Source organism: Bufo bufo, chromosome 1, assembly GCF_905171765.1.
Source record: "Bufo bufo chromosome 1, aBufBuf1.1, whole genome shotgun sequence".
NCBI classification, from domain to species: Eukaryota; Metazoa; Chordata; class Amphibia; order Anura; family Bufonidae; genus Bufo; species Bufo bufo.
Window position 1 is genome coordinate 278927377 of NC_053389.1, and position 13852 is coordinate 278941228.

The 13852-nt window shown below is 45.7% G+C and overlaps 1 protein-coding gene across 1 annotated transcript; it reads right to left on the bottom strand.

Moving 5' to 3' along the window:
- Positions 1 to 203: 203 nt before the first annotated feature.
- On the bottom strand, positions 204 to 8926 carry LSM11 (LSM11, U7 small nuclear RNA associated). The gene is made up of 4 exons (XM_040439925.1): positions 8585 to 8926; positions 2403 to 2542; positions 2125 to 2208; positions 204 to 883 (listed from the first exon to the last, which is right to left on the bottom strand). Exons 1-4 carry the CDS (start codon positions 8922 to 8924, stop codon positions 572 to 574), a joined length of 876 nt encoding a protein of 291 aa, XP_040295859.1. The 5' UTR covers positions 8925 to 8926; the 3' UTR covers positions 204 to 571.
- Positions 8927 to 13852: the final 4926 nt, after the last annotated feature.

Here is a 13852-nt window from a genome sequence, read left to right on the forward strand (position 1 = left end):
TGTACCATAGGAGTGCCAATTCCCAAATCGACGGGCCAAGGAAGAATACATTGCCAGCTTGGCCCCACTCCCTTACAACTGTCAGTACTATCTACAATACAGAGCAGAGTTTGCAAGGATGCAAGGATGCCGTCCTTGTTGCACCAAAGAGCTCATTTGCATATGAGAATAGATGGGATTTCTCAGCAATAGAGCCCCAGATCTGGATGGGGCAAAAACAACTGAATCAACAGAAGGAATTTACAGTGCTCTTCCTTTAATACCGAGGTATGTACTGACAGCTCATCCACATGCTGCATACTGAAAGGTATAAGCCATAAAACTGCTGATAATTTCAGTCCACATTATACCCATACTTCTCAAACAGCCCTCTACTGGGACCGGACATGCTGTCACGTGATTGCGCTCTTATGAGCTTTATTTTTACCATAAAGCTACAAATCAAAGACTTAAGGTCCATGCACGGCATGTGATGCCCACTGAACCCTTTTATATGGATTCATTGTCCCAAAGAAACTCCACCAGAATTCCTTTTACAACATTGTCCTCATACATCCCCCATATGGCGGCGTCATTCAGGGACGTGCACTAATAAGATGCTCTCGCCTCTAATGAACACCTGCTTCATGTGACGTTTAAACGCTTGCTGATAGTCAATCTTCTCCTTCCGCCGTCTAGTCCGCTCTTTCGTTTTCACATCTCCTTGTCTTTGGCCCTGTCCTGGCTCCTGAGTGGCTCTCCTTATATCTCTACTAGTGGCTGCGGTCTTGTCCTCTCCAGGCGGAGAACCTTTATGTGGAAGTTCTAGTCTCTTTGATGGAGCACATGGTTTTTCTGTAGATGGCTGCTCTCCTGACTCCTGAAGTTTCAGCCTGTCGAATAGCTGTGGAATGAAATGAATGGCGTAAACACCCGATATACTGAGGAATCCAATATTAAAATCATGTCAAATGAAGATGCACCTGGTGGATGACAGCAGATGTACAAAGACAAATCTATAAAGGGTAACTCCACTTATACAGCTGACCACCAGTTTAAAAGTATCGATGGGAGAAGCGTCAGGGGACAGTGGGCAGGTCATTTCTCTAGGGAACTGTACAAAGCTAAAAGGATGTCCTGCAAAGAAGCTTAGACTCCGACTTGCCTAGACAACTGGACTGCCCAACTCCCTGGATGGAAACCTGAAGTGGAAAAACCTGCATCAGTTACATGTGGATTTATTTCACCCTATGCATTGCAAAAGGTGAGATTTTCCCTGCATAGATAAGATTTAAATACTACTACTGCAAACTTTCCACCAGCAATTCCATTAACGTTTTGGTGGTCCACTGTATGACTAGACAACCCCTCCCTCTACAAACGGCCACCACGGAGTCAGCTGACCACCACCTTTCCCCTGCGATCATCTGTTATTGCCCGGGAAACTGTAATACTACATGCCAGCCATTCAAACACAGTATATGGCTGACTTCGTGGGACTGGATCCCTCAGAAAAGAAGCCATTACTTGGCAGCTTCTGGGGTTCACAGAAACACAGGACCCCACTCTAAGATGTCCACATGGACAGGAGGTGTGTTTTGGAGATGACCCCTTTATTTCTCTGCTCAGTCTTAGAGCTCATGCACACGGACGTGGTTTGGGTCTGCATCTGATCCGCATTTTTTTGCGTGTCGGATGTGGACCCATTCACTTCAATGGGGCCGCATCCGTATGTTGGTTCCGAGGCCCCCTGCAAAAAAATAGAACATGCCCTATTCTTGTCCATTTTACAGACAAGGATATGACAGTTCTATAGATGGCAGGATGTTCCGTTCTGCAAAATGCAACACACACGGCCGGTATGCGTGTTTTGCGGATCTGTGTGCATGAGCCCTTAAATGGTATCTTTACTAGAAAAGCTGGCAACCTACGTGGCCGCCATTACACTTTCAGCTGGGGTCGTCACTCAGCTTTCCTAGACTGGCTTTTGAAGACTCGGCTGGTGGCCATAGTGGTGATAAATCAGTATACAATTCTGTACAGAGAAATGAAGTCCATATATAAAGGGTACGACCTGACAGTAAAAGTGTGGAACCATTGTACCCTAAAGGTCCTGCCCAGGGTATAAGTCTAATAAACGGTTACCCGGGTGAGAGTCAGCTGGGGCTCATTGTAAAACGCTTTGCCAAGGACTGGTTTCCTGTAAGTCTCATCCACATCCACCATTGCCTGAAATATATTAAGAAATAATAACCAATTACAATTCTAGTACAGAGAAGGAAACATCACTGGACATTTCTTAAAGTTACAGAAGTGACAAGAATTTACGTCAAATTACGAATTCCTTGTGGCCGCCTTTCAGACCCTTAGGCAGAGGTCATGCCATTTGCCCTGGGAGGTAAAAGGTAAATCCCTGTAGTTACCATGTTCCAGAATTTGTCAAAGGCAACGATAAATCCTGAGCAGACCCCGCGCAGACCCTTGAACGTGCGGATGTGGACATTGACCTTCAGGCGTTCCTGTATGCAGCGGTAGAGACGTCCTACGGGGCTTCCCTCATGCACTGGAAAACAAAAATATACAAAGGTGCCCATTTATTAGTGCCCACAGATGGTCAGACTACCCAAAGACCACACCAACCCAACACTCTGCTCGTGTGCAGACTAATCCCCTGGTAGGCAGTGTAGATGGCGGTTTGTTTGCCTGCTGCCATATGCTGTAAGGCAGCTGGGCAGAATAGCCAACAGGGTCTACATTAAAGGGGTATTCCGGTTATCCCCAACCACAGGATTACAAGAATGCAGAGCCTTCTGAAATGGATGGAGCAGCTGGTCGGAAAAGCGCACTGCCACCCTATTGATTTCTATGGGAGCACCAGAGATAGTGAGCTGATAACTTTTTATTACCGGAATGCCCTTTTAAAACTTCACAGGAGTAGGGTACACAGAAGGGATTTTGATGCAGGATCAGACTACACAGGGTATGTTTGTAGTCTGTAACCATGGAGACATGAGTCTGTATGGGCGCTGTGTACAGTAAATGGTAGCAATAGACAGGCAGGAAAGGAATTTGTCCTCCACTCTAACCCAAAATCTAATATTTTTTCTGCCCACAGGGGTTTGTTCACATGTCACTATGCTGCTAATACACATCTGCTATGTGACAACATACACTGCCACCGGATATACAGCAGAAATGCCAGTCTGTCCACCAGATTTCTGCCATGGATCAGTGAGACTAATCTGCCTGTGGCCTGCGTCAAGTCACGGATGGAGTACAGCATGGATTCCCATAGAGAATTCAGGGACAAATATGTACTGGCAATCTTTGGAAAATGTTTGGCGCTTCACACGGCCTTTATGGGCGAAATTTGCAGAAACCCGCACAGGTGGATTCTGTGGCAGATTTTACATTACATGGCAAAGGATGAAATTCACTGTGAAAATTCGCAAAGAACCGACATGCTGGAGCTCTACATCCAAGCCAGTATATACCACCATATGTACACTGTCAACTAGAGCCTTCCATAATCCACACACTGACGCTCCTCCTTATGAGGCTACATTCACACAACTTGTACCCGTTTTACAATCCGTAATTCGCAGACTCACAGAATACAGATGCGGTCCATGTACATCCCCTACTTTTTGAGGGCCCCATTGTAAAAATGCCTATTCTTGTCTGCACCGATGACATCCATGTGAATGGGTCCATGTGGGTTCCGCGGTCACCACAGAGTAAAGGTGGCCATACATCTAGCAGGAGTTGGGGCTCATTCAGATGTTGTGCTGGAGGCCTTTTTATACGGCCCACTCACAGATGATGTCCTCCTCATCCGATTTTTCATTTCAGTGAATGAATCTTGAGGGAAAAATCAGAGCTGTATGGTGGATGCTGTGGTTTCTCCAATCATAGCATGCACCATCCATTGATGGAGACGTCTTCAGACTTGTGCATAAGGGTGCAGTCACACGAACGTGCGACGGGCGTGCCCATGTAGAGGACCGCAAACTGCGGCACTGCAAGATGCAGCGAAAGAAAGAACATGTTCTATTGCGGCATGGAGGCTAGGACCCAGAAGCCTAAGGGCTCATGCACACGACCGTATGTATTTTGCGGTCTGCAAAAAATACGTAGGAAGTCAGTGTGCATTCCGTATTTTGCGGAACGAAACAGCTGGCACCTAATAAAACAGTACTATCCTTGTCCGTAATGCGGACAATAATAGGACGTGGTCTATTTTTTTGCGGAACGGAAATAAGGACATACGGAAATGGAATGCACATGGAGTAACTTCCTTTTTTTTTTTTTGCGGACCCATACAAATGAATGGTTCAGCATACAGTCCGCAAAAAAACCAGAACGGAAATGGAAAGAAAATATCAATTTTTCTTTCACCGCATCTAGTGGATCGCGGACCCATTGAAGTGAATGGGTCCACGCGGCCAGTGCCCAGGTTGTCAAATTCTGCAGTTTGCGCAGCCATCACGTGTGAATGCACCCTTAGGCCTCTTGCACCAGAACGGTGTGTGCCCATGGCCGTATTGCGGCCCGCATAGGGCGGGTCCGCAATACCACGGGCACCGGCACTCACTTGAACGAGTCCGCAATCACGGAGATGCGGAGCGGTAGCACGGATCGGAACCCCACGGAAGCACTACAGTGTTTCTGTCCGTGCTTCCGCACTGCAAAAAAATAGAACTTGTTCTATTTTTTTGCGGTGCGGAAGGATCACGGATCCATTCAAGTTGAATGGGTCTCGATCCGTCCCGGCCGCCGTATGGAGGTTGCCCATGCAATGGGGACCGCAAATTGCTGTCCCCAATGCACGGAACGGACCCACAACGGCCGTGTGCAAGAGGCCTTAGGTTTATAGTTTACTGGCAGCTGTGTAAGGCCTCTTTCACACGACCGTATGGCTTTTTCAGTGTTTTGCGGGACGTTTTTTTCCGGATTTGTTTTTCCGTTGTGTTTCCATTTCGGTTCCGTTTTTCCGCATGGCATATACAGTATACAGTAATTACATATAAAAAATGGGGCATAAAATTTTCAATAGATGGTTACGCAAAAACGGAACAGATACGGAAGACATACGGATGCATTTCCGTATGTGTTCCGGTTTTTTTAAGGACCCGTTGACTTGAATGGAGCCACGGAACGTGATTTGCAGGCAATAATAGGACAAGTTCTATCTTTTAACGGAACGGAAAAATGGAAATACGGAAACAGAATGCATACGGAACACATTCTGTGTTTTTTTTGCGGAACCATTGAAATGAATGGTTCTGTATACGGAACGGAAAAAAATGCCCGTAAATGAAAAAAAAACAAAAAAAAAAACCTTTGTGTGCATGAGGCCTAAGGCTAGGTTCACACTGAGTATTTTTAGCAAGGAAAAAAAATCTGATGCGGAATCGGCATCAGGTTTTTTTCCCATGCGTTTTTTCTCCTTACATGTTATGTGGTTTTAGGTGCAGTTTCAGCGAGGATTTTCATTCCTGGTCATTTTCTATGGAATTCTGAACTTGGATTCCACAGAATCTGCATTAAAAATGGACAGGATACCAAAAAACAGCCCTGTATGGTTTAGGGTCCATTCACACGTCCGCAATTTCGTTCCGCATTGCAGACCCATTCATTTCTGATTGCGGACCCGCACTTCCGGGTCCGCAATTCCGTTCCCGAAAAAAATAGAACATGTCCTATTCTTGTCCGCAATTGCGGTCAAGAATAGGCATATTCTATTAGTGCCGGCAATGTGCAGTGCGCAAAATACGGAACGCACATTGCCGCTGTCCGTGTTTTGCGGATCCGCGAAACACACAGGGATGTGTGAATGGACCCTTAACATGCAGAATCCCCATTGAAATCTATGGGGAAGTTCTGCATGCGTTTTTGGCTCGGAATTGGTGCAAAAATCCTCAGTGTGAACCTAGCCGTACATTTAGATTAGGCCTGCACAATATATCGCCAAAGCAATCGCAATCGCAATCAATCGCCATATCGCAATCGCCAATTGGCCGACCCAAAAATGCTGCAATTATATTACCATATTTTTCGCTTTATAAGACAAACTTTTGGGGAAATGGCAGTGCGTCTTATAAAGTGATGGTTGACTTTTTACGTGGCTGACGCGGATGTATCGCCGGCCGCTATGTTGCACAGCGCGGCCGGCGATACATCAGTTACAGTGCGGGGAGGGAGGAGGGGCTGGAGGCAAGTCGTTATTTTAATGAACAAATGTTCTTCTATTTATTCTGTTTATCTGTTCTGTGCAGTGCTATTAAGAAAATGGCAAGTTTAGTATTTTGTACTTTTGCAGTAATGCAAATATGTTATTTAATTTTGTAAAAGATGTTTTATTTTGAAAAACACTGTGCATTTCATAACTACTGTAATTTCAGCATTATCAGTAATTTCTTTGTGCTTTTGCCTTGAAAATCCAAGCAAATAGACCTCTAGCACAATTCCCTTAAAATATCGCATCGCATATCGTTATCGCAATTTTTAGGGCCCTAATCGCAATCGCACAAAATTCCCATATCGTGCAGCCCTAATTTAGATGCAAAGTTTTTAACCACACAACGAAAATTGTATTTATAGAGGCTCTTAAATACACCCTCAAAGGGGGTTGCTGTGGTTTTGTGATGTGGTTAGGGTACTTTCACACTAGCGTTATTCTTTTCCGGCATAGAGTTCCGTCCTAGGGGCTCAATACCGGAAAAGAACTGATCAGTTTTATCCCCATGACTGCAGTAGCGTCCTGGTTGCCATGGTTACCGATCGGAGCCCCAGCGATTAAACTGGGACTCCGATCAGAACTCTCCGCTGCCACCAATGATCGGGGGGGGGGGGGGGGGGGGGGGGACCACACACTGTGCCACCAATGAAAATAATACAATAGAGGGAGGGAGGGGGGCCGCACACTGTGCCAATGAAAATAATACAATAGAGGGAGGGAGAGGGGGGCCGCACACTGTGCCACCAATTAAAATAATACAATAGAGGGAGGGAGGAAGGGAGGGAGCGTGGGCCGCACACTGTGCCACCAATGAAAATAATACAATAGAGGGAGGGAGAGGGGGGCCGCACACTGTGCCACCAATTAAAATAATACAATAGAGGGAGGGAGGGAGCGTGGGCCGCACACTGTGCCACCAATGAAAATAATACAATAGAGGGAGGGAGGGGGGGCCGCACTGGCCACCAATGAAATTAAAACTGGGGAGGGAGGGGGGTCTGCCCCCTGCTGCCTGGCAGCCCCTGATCTCTTATAGGGGGCTATGATATGCACAATTAACCCTTTAGGTGCGGCACCTGAGGGGTTAATTGTGCGGATCACAGCCCCCTGTAAAAGATCGGGTGCTGCCAGGCAGCAGGGGGCAGTCATGTACACAGTTCGTAGTATATTCTAACGAGAAGCGTCCCCATCACCATGGGAACGCCTCTGTGTTAGAATATACTGTCGGTTCTGAGTTTTCACGAAGTGAAAACAGCTCTGAAAAAGCTTTTATGCAGACGGATCTTCGGATCCGTCTGTATGAAAGTAGCCTACGGACACGGATCACGGACGCGGATGCCAATCTTGTGTGCATCCGTGTTCTTTCACGGACCCATTGACTTGAATAGGTCCGTGAACCGTTGTCCGTCAAAAAAATAGGACAGGTCCTATTTTTTTGACGGACAGGAAACCTTATCCTAATGCATTCTGAATGGAGAGAAATCCGTTCAGGATGCATCAGGATGTCTTCAGTTCAGTCTTTTTCACCTTTCAGGACGGAGATAATACTGCAGCATGCTACGGTTTTATCTCCATCCAAAACTCCGGAACACTTGCCATTGAAATGCATTAATGATCCGGCCCCGAGTGTTTCCCGGCAAAACGGATCCGGCATTCGCGCCGCACTGCAAAAAATGTGAAAAAAAAAATGACGGATCCGTTTTTCCGCATGACACCGGAGAGACTGATCCGGCATTTCAATGCATTTGTCATACGGATCAGGATCCTGATCCGTCTGACAAATGCCATCAGTTGGCATACATTTTGACGGATCTGGTGGGCAGTTCTGGTGACGGAATCCTCTGCCGCAAGTGTGAAAGTAGCCTTATTTGCAGGGTATTTTTGACAGGTTAAGGGTGCATTCACGCGACCATAAGTGTTTTGCGGTCCTCAAATGGCCGGCGCTATATAGAGAATGCCTATTCTTGTCCGCAACCACAGACAAGAATAGGACATGCTCCATATTTTCTGCAAGGCCGCGGAATGGAACAACGGATGCGGACAGCATCCATTGAAATGAATGGGTCCGCACTCGTTGCGCAAAATTGCAGAACGGATGCGGATCCATTTATACGGTCGTGTGAATGAGCCCTTAAAATGTGACAAATGTATATCACTTGTATATACCGCGTCACAAACACAGCCGTCACAGTAACACCGTACGCGCTATCAACCACATGGTTACCGTAGTCAGGTAATAGGGGAGGTGGGCACTGCCAAGGCAGACTGAGCTCTGAATACAGCCCTGGTTACTGTACTTGTCCCACCATCGAACCTGGGCTTTCCCACGCTACAGCGCCCCCTAGTGTCGTCTTGGCAACTCACAGGGCATCCGGGTGAGCACATTTCTCGGCGCCCGCTTGCTTCTTCGGGGAGGTCTTCTCGGCTCTGCATCGCCCTCCGCGGGCAGCATCAGTTTTTTCAGCCTCTCCACTCGCTCCGGGTCCGGCGCCGGCTTCCGTCCCTTCTTTGCCGCCTTGGGCGCCCCCCGTGCCCGACCCCTCGCCCGCCCGCCTCCACGCAGGAAGCTCTCATATTCGGCTAAGTTGTTAAAGCAGCGCACGTCCGGGAACGGGAGCGGAGTGGAGGGAGAGTAGAGGGCTAGAAGGGGGTCGAACGACTCCGAAGTGACATCCAGACTACAAGTCACCTCTTCCTGGGCCATGAGACCACGTGAAGAGGCGGCCTTTCCTGTCTGGGATTCCCGCCGGCGCTCCTCTTCTATGTGTGTACTACCTGAAGACGGCCACTAGATGGCGCCAACGCTCCACACCAGACCCGTCCTATGTCTTCTGCCGCTGTTTACACGTCTGCTGCCAAAATGTCGTGTAGTTTATGTAGAAATGTCGCACGTAAATATCTTTCACCTTAAGAACAGATAAGGGATTTTTATTTGTATTCTGGTTCAGAAGTCTGTGAATGCCCTACCTTACAGTGTGCCCGCCAGTGCCAACCATACCTCCCAACTGTTTGAATGGTCGGAGACCTCTTGGTTCATTCATTGTGTGAAAGATCCATTTTCTGCGTATTTATTCACTTTAGCACATAAATTATCTACATATAGAGATTTCTAAAATCATCATACATAATATTGCTTCAAAAATTAAAATAATATACAAGTCGGGCTCTAAGTACACAGCAAGGAGCGAAACACTTCCTGGCGCAATATTGTAAAGGAAATAATATCTCAGATCAAAAACAGGGACATAAAGGAGCAAAAAGGGACTGTCCCTGCATGACCCCATGACAAACTCTGTATACCTGCCAGTGATAGCCCCATAGCCATATATACCTGCCAGTGATATCCCCATAACAATATATACCTGCCAGTGATATCCCCATAACAATATATACCTGCCAGTGATATCCCCATAACAATATATACCTGTCAGTGATATCCCTATAGCCATATATACCTGCCAGTGATATTCCTATAGCCATATATACCTGCCAGTGATATCCCCATAACAATATATACCTGCCAGTGATATTCCTATAGCCATATATACCTGCCAGTGATATCCCCATAACAATATATACCTGCCAGTGATATCCCCATAACAATATATACCTGCCAGTGATATCCCCATAACAATATATACCTGTCAGTGATATCCCTATAGCCATATATACCTGCCTCTTACATCTGTTCCATAGGTTGATAAGACGCTCAATCCAGTGACCTTATATGTATATCATGTAAATCACGGGCTGTTGGTGTCCTAGACCTTATCTCCCACATAAGTTTTGGTTACCTTATATTTCCACTATTCTGTTCCCTATATTCATTAATTCATTTATATATGCGACTACGATTACGTAGTGACTGGTGGACGGCTTCTACTGCTATCCTGACATGCGCATATCAGGTGTGAGGCTGTTTTAGCCATCCTGAGTATGGTTGCCAGTATGTTCCTAGACGCCAGAAGTAACGCGATATTTATTTGTCTCGCGCATGCGCAGTTAATATATGGGAACGCCGCGGAGCACACGATCTGATCCACATACAGTCACCCAGCTGACAGTGAGTGTTTTTAACTTCACGCAATCATGTTTAACTTCACGCAATTATTGTTTTCACCTGCACCCATTATGATCTTTGGTACACAATGTAAAGGATGTTGCAATAATGAATTTTTTGTTATCCTCACTATACTTGTTAGATCATGACAGTGATTTTCATGTATTTATGTAACCACTTGTATCACCATATATATCGTTTTTTTATCTTGTTTTATTAATTGATGTTATATCATTAGTTGATCAAGGTCTCTTTATAAAGCACGCCTGTAACACTTGTGCACTAGGCTTGATAAAGACAGCAACAAGCTGTCGAAACGTCGCTTGACTTTGGGTTAATAAACCACACGATTTCCTTGCAATATTGGAGTGCTGCTGGCTGATTTCTTCACCTCTAGTTCATTGGACCTAGGTGCTGGTCCTCACTGGCCGGACGTGCACCCTACGCTTTTATAGTGTGCTGCTTCCTCGTCTTCCATACTCTATTACTACTGCACCAGAGGACGCTTTGCACCTAACATGGCTACACCGTCTGAAAACCTGGACCCGGATGTCTTCACTTACAGCAGGGAGGACGAACTGAGGATCCTGCGAGGTACGGATAGAGACACTACTTTTTTGTTCACCCCTTCATTGTTTGACACTAAGAAACAATTTGAATATGATTCTCGACGCCTTATAAATCTGGAGCTCCATATGTTCACTCTATGCGAATATCATCAAAATCACAGGATCCCACGTGGCATGCGGTCACAGTTAAGACCGGATTTATTCCCTAATAACGTTGAATTTTGTGCCAGGTTTTCCCAGATTTGCAACAAATTTTCGTTTGATATGATATTACTTAACATTGAGTTTTTACAGAAAGAGATATTGCTGATACAAGAATCTCTTCAGAAAACTACATCATCTTTGATTGAATTAATGCCCACTGATGAATATGAAGCATACACTTTGTCTTGTGTACCACATTTTGAGAAATTAAAATCTGAATTGAAAGACAAGAAACGTCAAAAATGGACTCGCGATATGGAGGACTACACACGTGGTTTTATATATATGTGGCAACGTGACCCCAAGAATCCTAGAGGAGGTGACAGGAGACAAAATCACTCCACTGTTAAAAGATACACACGTTCACAATCTCAAAGTATGAGCCAGGAACGGGGAGAGGCCAATTTACAAGCTACAACCCAGAAACCTTTTTTAGGACTGGACACGGATCCAATAGAACCAGGAGGGGCGGTAAGCGCCACCGCAAATGGCGAGGAGAGAAACAAACAACTCAGACCCCAGCGTCAGAAGACCATGAACAGAAAGAGGACTTAGACGACATAGTGGTAAATATCTCCTCTATTACCCTGAATGAAGCACAACAATCCGTCTTGAACAGGGGCCTTTCCTTTTGCCCTGTGTCCAGGACGGATTGGTTTCATATGGAGCTGGACTTACATAGATTCCTACGGAGTATTAGGCTTAAGATTTGGTTCTCAACACAGAGTCAAAGATCTAGATGTGATGATGATAAGCTAACGGAATTATCTTTATTTAACACTGGATTATATGTTAAAAGTAATTTTAACCCTGTAATTGATCACCCAGGTGTTGATGCTTTCTCATTAGCTATACGAAGGGACCTCGACAAATTAAAACTTGACTCTGAGAACAATGATCTCAGATTCGGCAATATTTCTTCTGACGAGATCGCCGCGATGGGCTCTCTGGCCTCCGACCACAACCTCACCATCAAATCTGCTGATAAGGGTGGTGGGGTTGTGGTGATGGACACCGGAGAGTACATCAGGGAGATCCACGGCCAACTAGAGGACACACAGGTGTACAAACGGGTAACACAGGACCCCAAATTTAATTTATTGAGGGAACTGCGTGATATCTTAAATCAGGCCCGTCAGGCTGACATCATTGATGACAAACTTTTTTGTTATTTATATCGAGATAAACCTAGCACACCCATATTGTATACACTGCCTAAAGTCCACAAGGGGGTGATGCCCCCTCCTGGCCGCCCAATTGTGTCGGGTAGAGAGTCCCTCTTTTACAATGTGGCAATCTTTCTAGATAAGATGTTGCGCCGTTTTGCCATCTCCACCAAATCATTCATCAGGGATACCAGTGATTTCTTATCTAAGATCAACGATCTTGAGATCCCTATAGGAGCAGTTCTTGTTTCGTTCGACGTGTGTAGTTTATACACGTCGATCGATCATGAACTAGGCCTACGGGCGGTCGAGACTTGTCTTGCCAACTCCGAGTATTCTGAATCTTGCCAGATTTTTTTGCTTTCATTGCTTAGATTTGTTTTGACTAAAAACTACTTCCTGTTCCAGGACGACTTTTTTGTCCAGTTGCGTGGGACGGCGATGGGGTCCAACGTGGCGCCCACCTACGCTAACATCTATATGGCCCACCTTGAGGAGTCTTTCATCTATGGCAGCCACCACTTCAGACATGTTCTGGGGTGGTGGCGCTATATTGATGACATCTTCTTGGTGTGGACGGGCGACACGTTGGGCCTCCTCGCCTTCCACACATATCTCAACGAAGTTGACCCAACTGTGAAGTTTACCGTGGTATATTCCACGGATAGACTGCAGTTCCTGGATACGGAGGTTCGGATCATGGGACGAGGTCTGAGCACAGATTTGTTTGTGAAACCAACAGATAGAAATACTCTGTTGAGATATGAGAGCCATCACCCTCGTCCCATGGTCCGTTCCTTACCTTTCAGCCAGTTCCTCCGTGTTCAGCGGATAGTCAAGGATGAACAAAAGAGACATACTAGGTTTAGAGAAATGGGCCATAAATTTACTAAACGTGGGTATCCAAAAAAATTAATTAAGGATACCATTACGAGAGTTGAGTTTCACTCCAGGGATATCAGGACTCAGGTTGCCCCCAAAAATCCACGCATTCCCTTCATTACCCAATTTTCCACTGATAGCTCGCACATCGCTACCATTATTCGGAAACATTGGAGTGTATTAGGGAATAGTTTTCCTCACATTGAAGAATTCAACACACCTCCTTTGTTTTCATATCGGAGAGGACGAAATCTGGGAGACAGATTAGTAAAAGCCGACGTGGGTAGTGCCAAAACTAGTGTAAGAGAAATGTGTGGCTCTACTCGCACTGGGTGCTACCCTTGTTACCACTGTATTAACTGTAAACTTATGATTAAGGGTGACAGATTTTTCAATCCGGCCACTAAGGGAGTGATTAAAATCACTCAATTCCTCACCTGTGACTCATCCTACGTGGTCTACCAACTGACCTGCCCTTGTGGCAAGTGGTACGTTGGCGAGACCACGTGGGATGTAAAGACACGGCTTAATCAGCATCGTTATTCCATCAGGAAGGAGAAAATGGACTTGCCGGTGTCCAAACATTTCAAAGATGCAGGACACACGCAAAATGATTTGAAATTTCGCATTCTGGAACAAATAGAACTAGGGAGACGGGGAGGAGATAGACAAGCTCTCCTCAAAAAACGTGAATTATATTGGATTTACACTTTAAAGACTCTAAAACCCAATGGGTTAAACGTCGACTTTA

Coding starts and splice junctions, on each gene's coding strand:
- LSM11 (XM_040439925.1), bottom strand. CDS start 8,924: ATGGCCCAGGAAGAGGTGACTTGTAGTCTGGATGTCACTTCGGAGTCG. Junction 2,543..8,584: donor TGTGCTCACCCGGATGCCCT/GTGAGTTGCCAA, acceptor TTTGTTTTCCAG/TGCATGAGGGAAGCCCCGTA. Junction 2,209..2,402: donor TTGACAAATTCTGGAACATG/GTAACTACAGGG, acceptor AATATATTTCAG/GCAATGGTGGATGTGGATGA.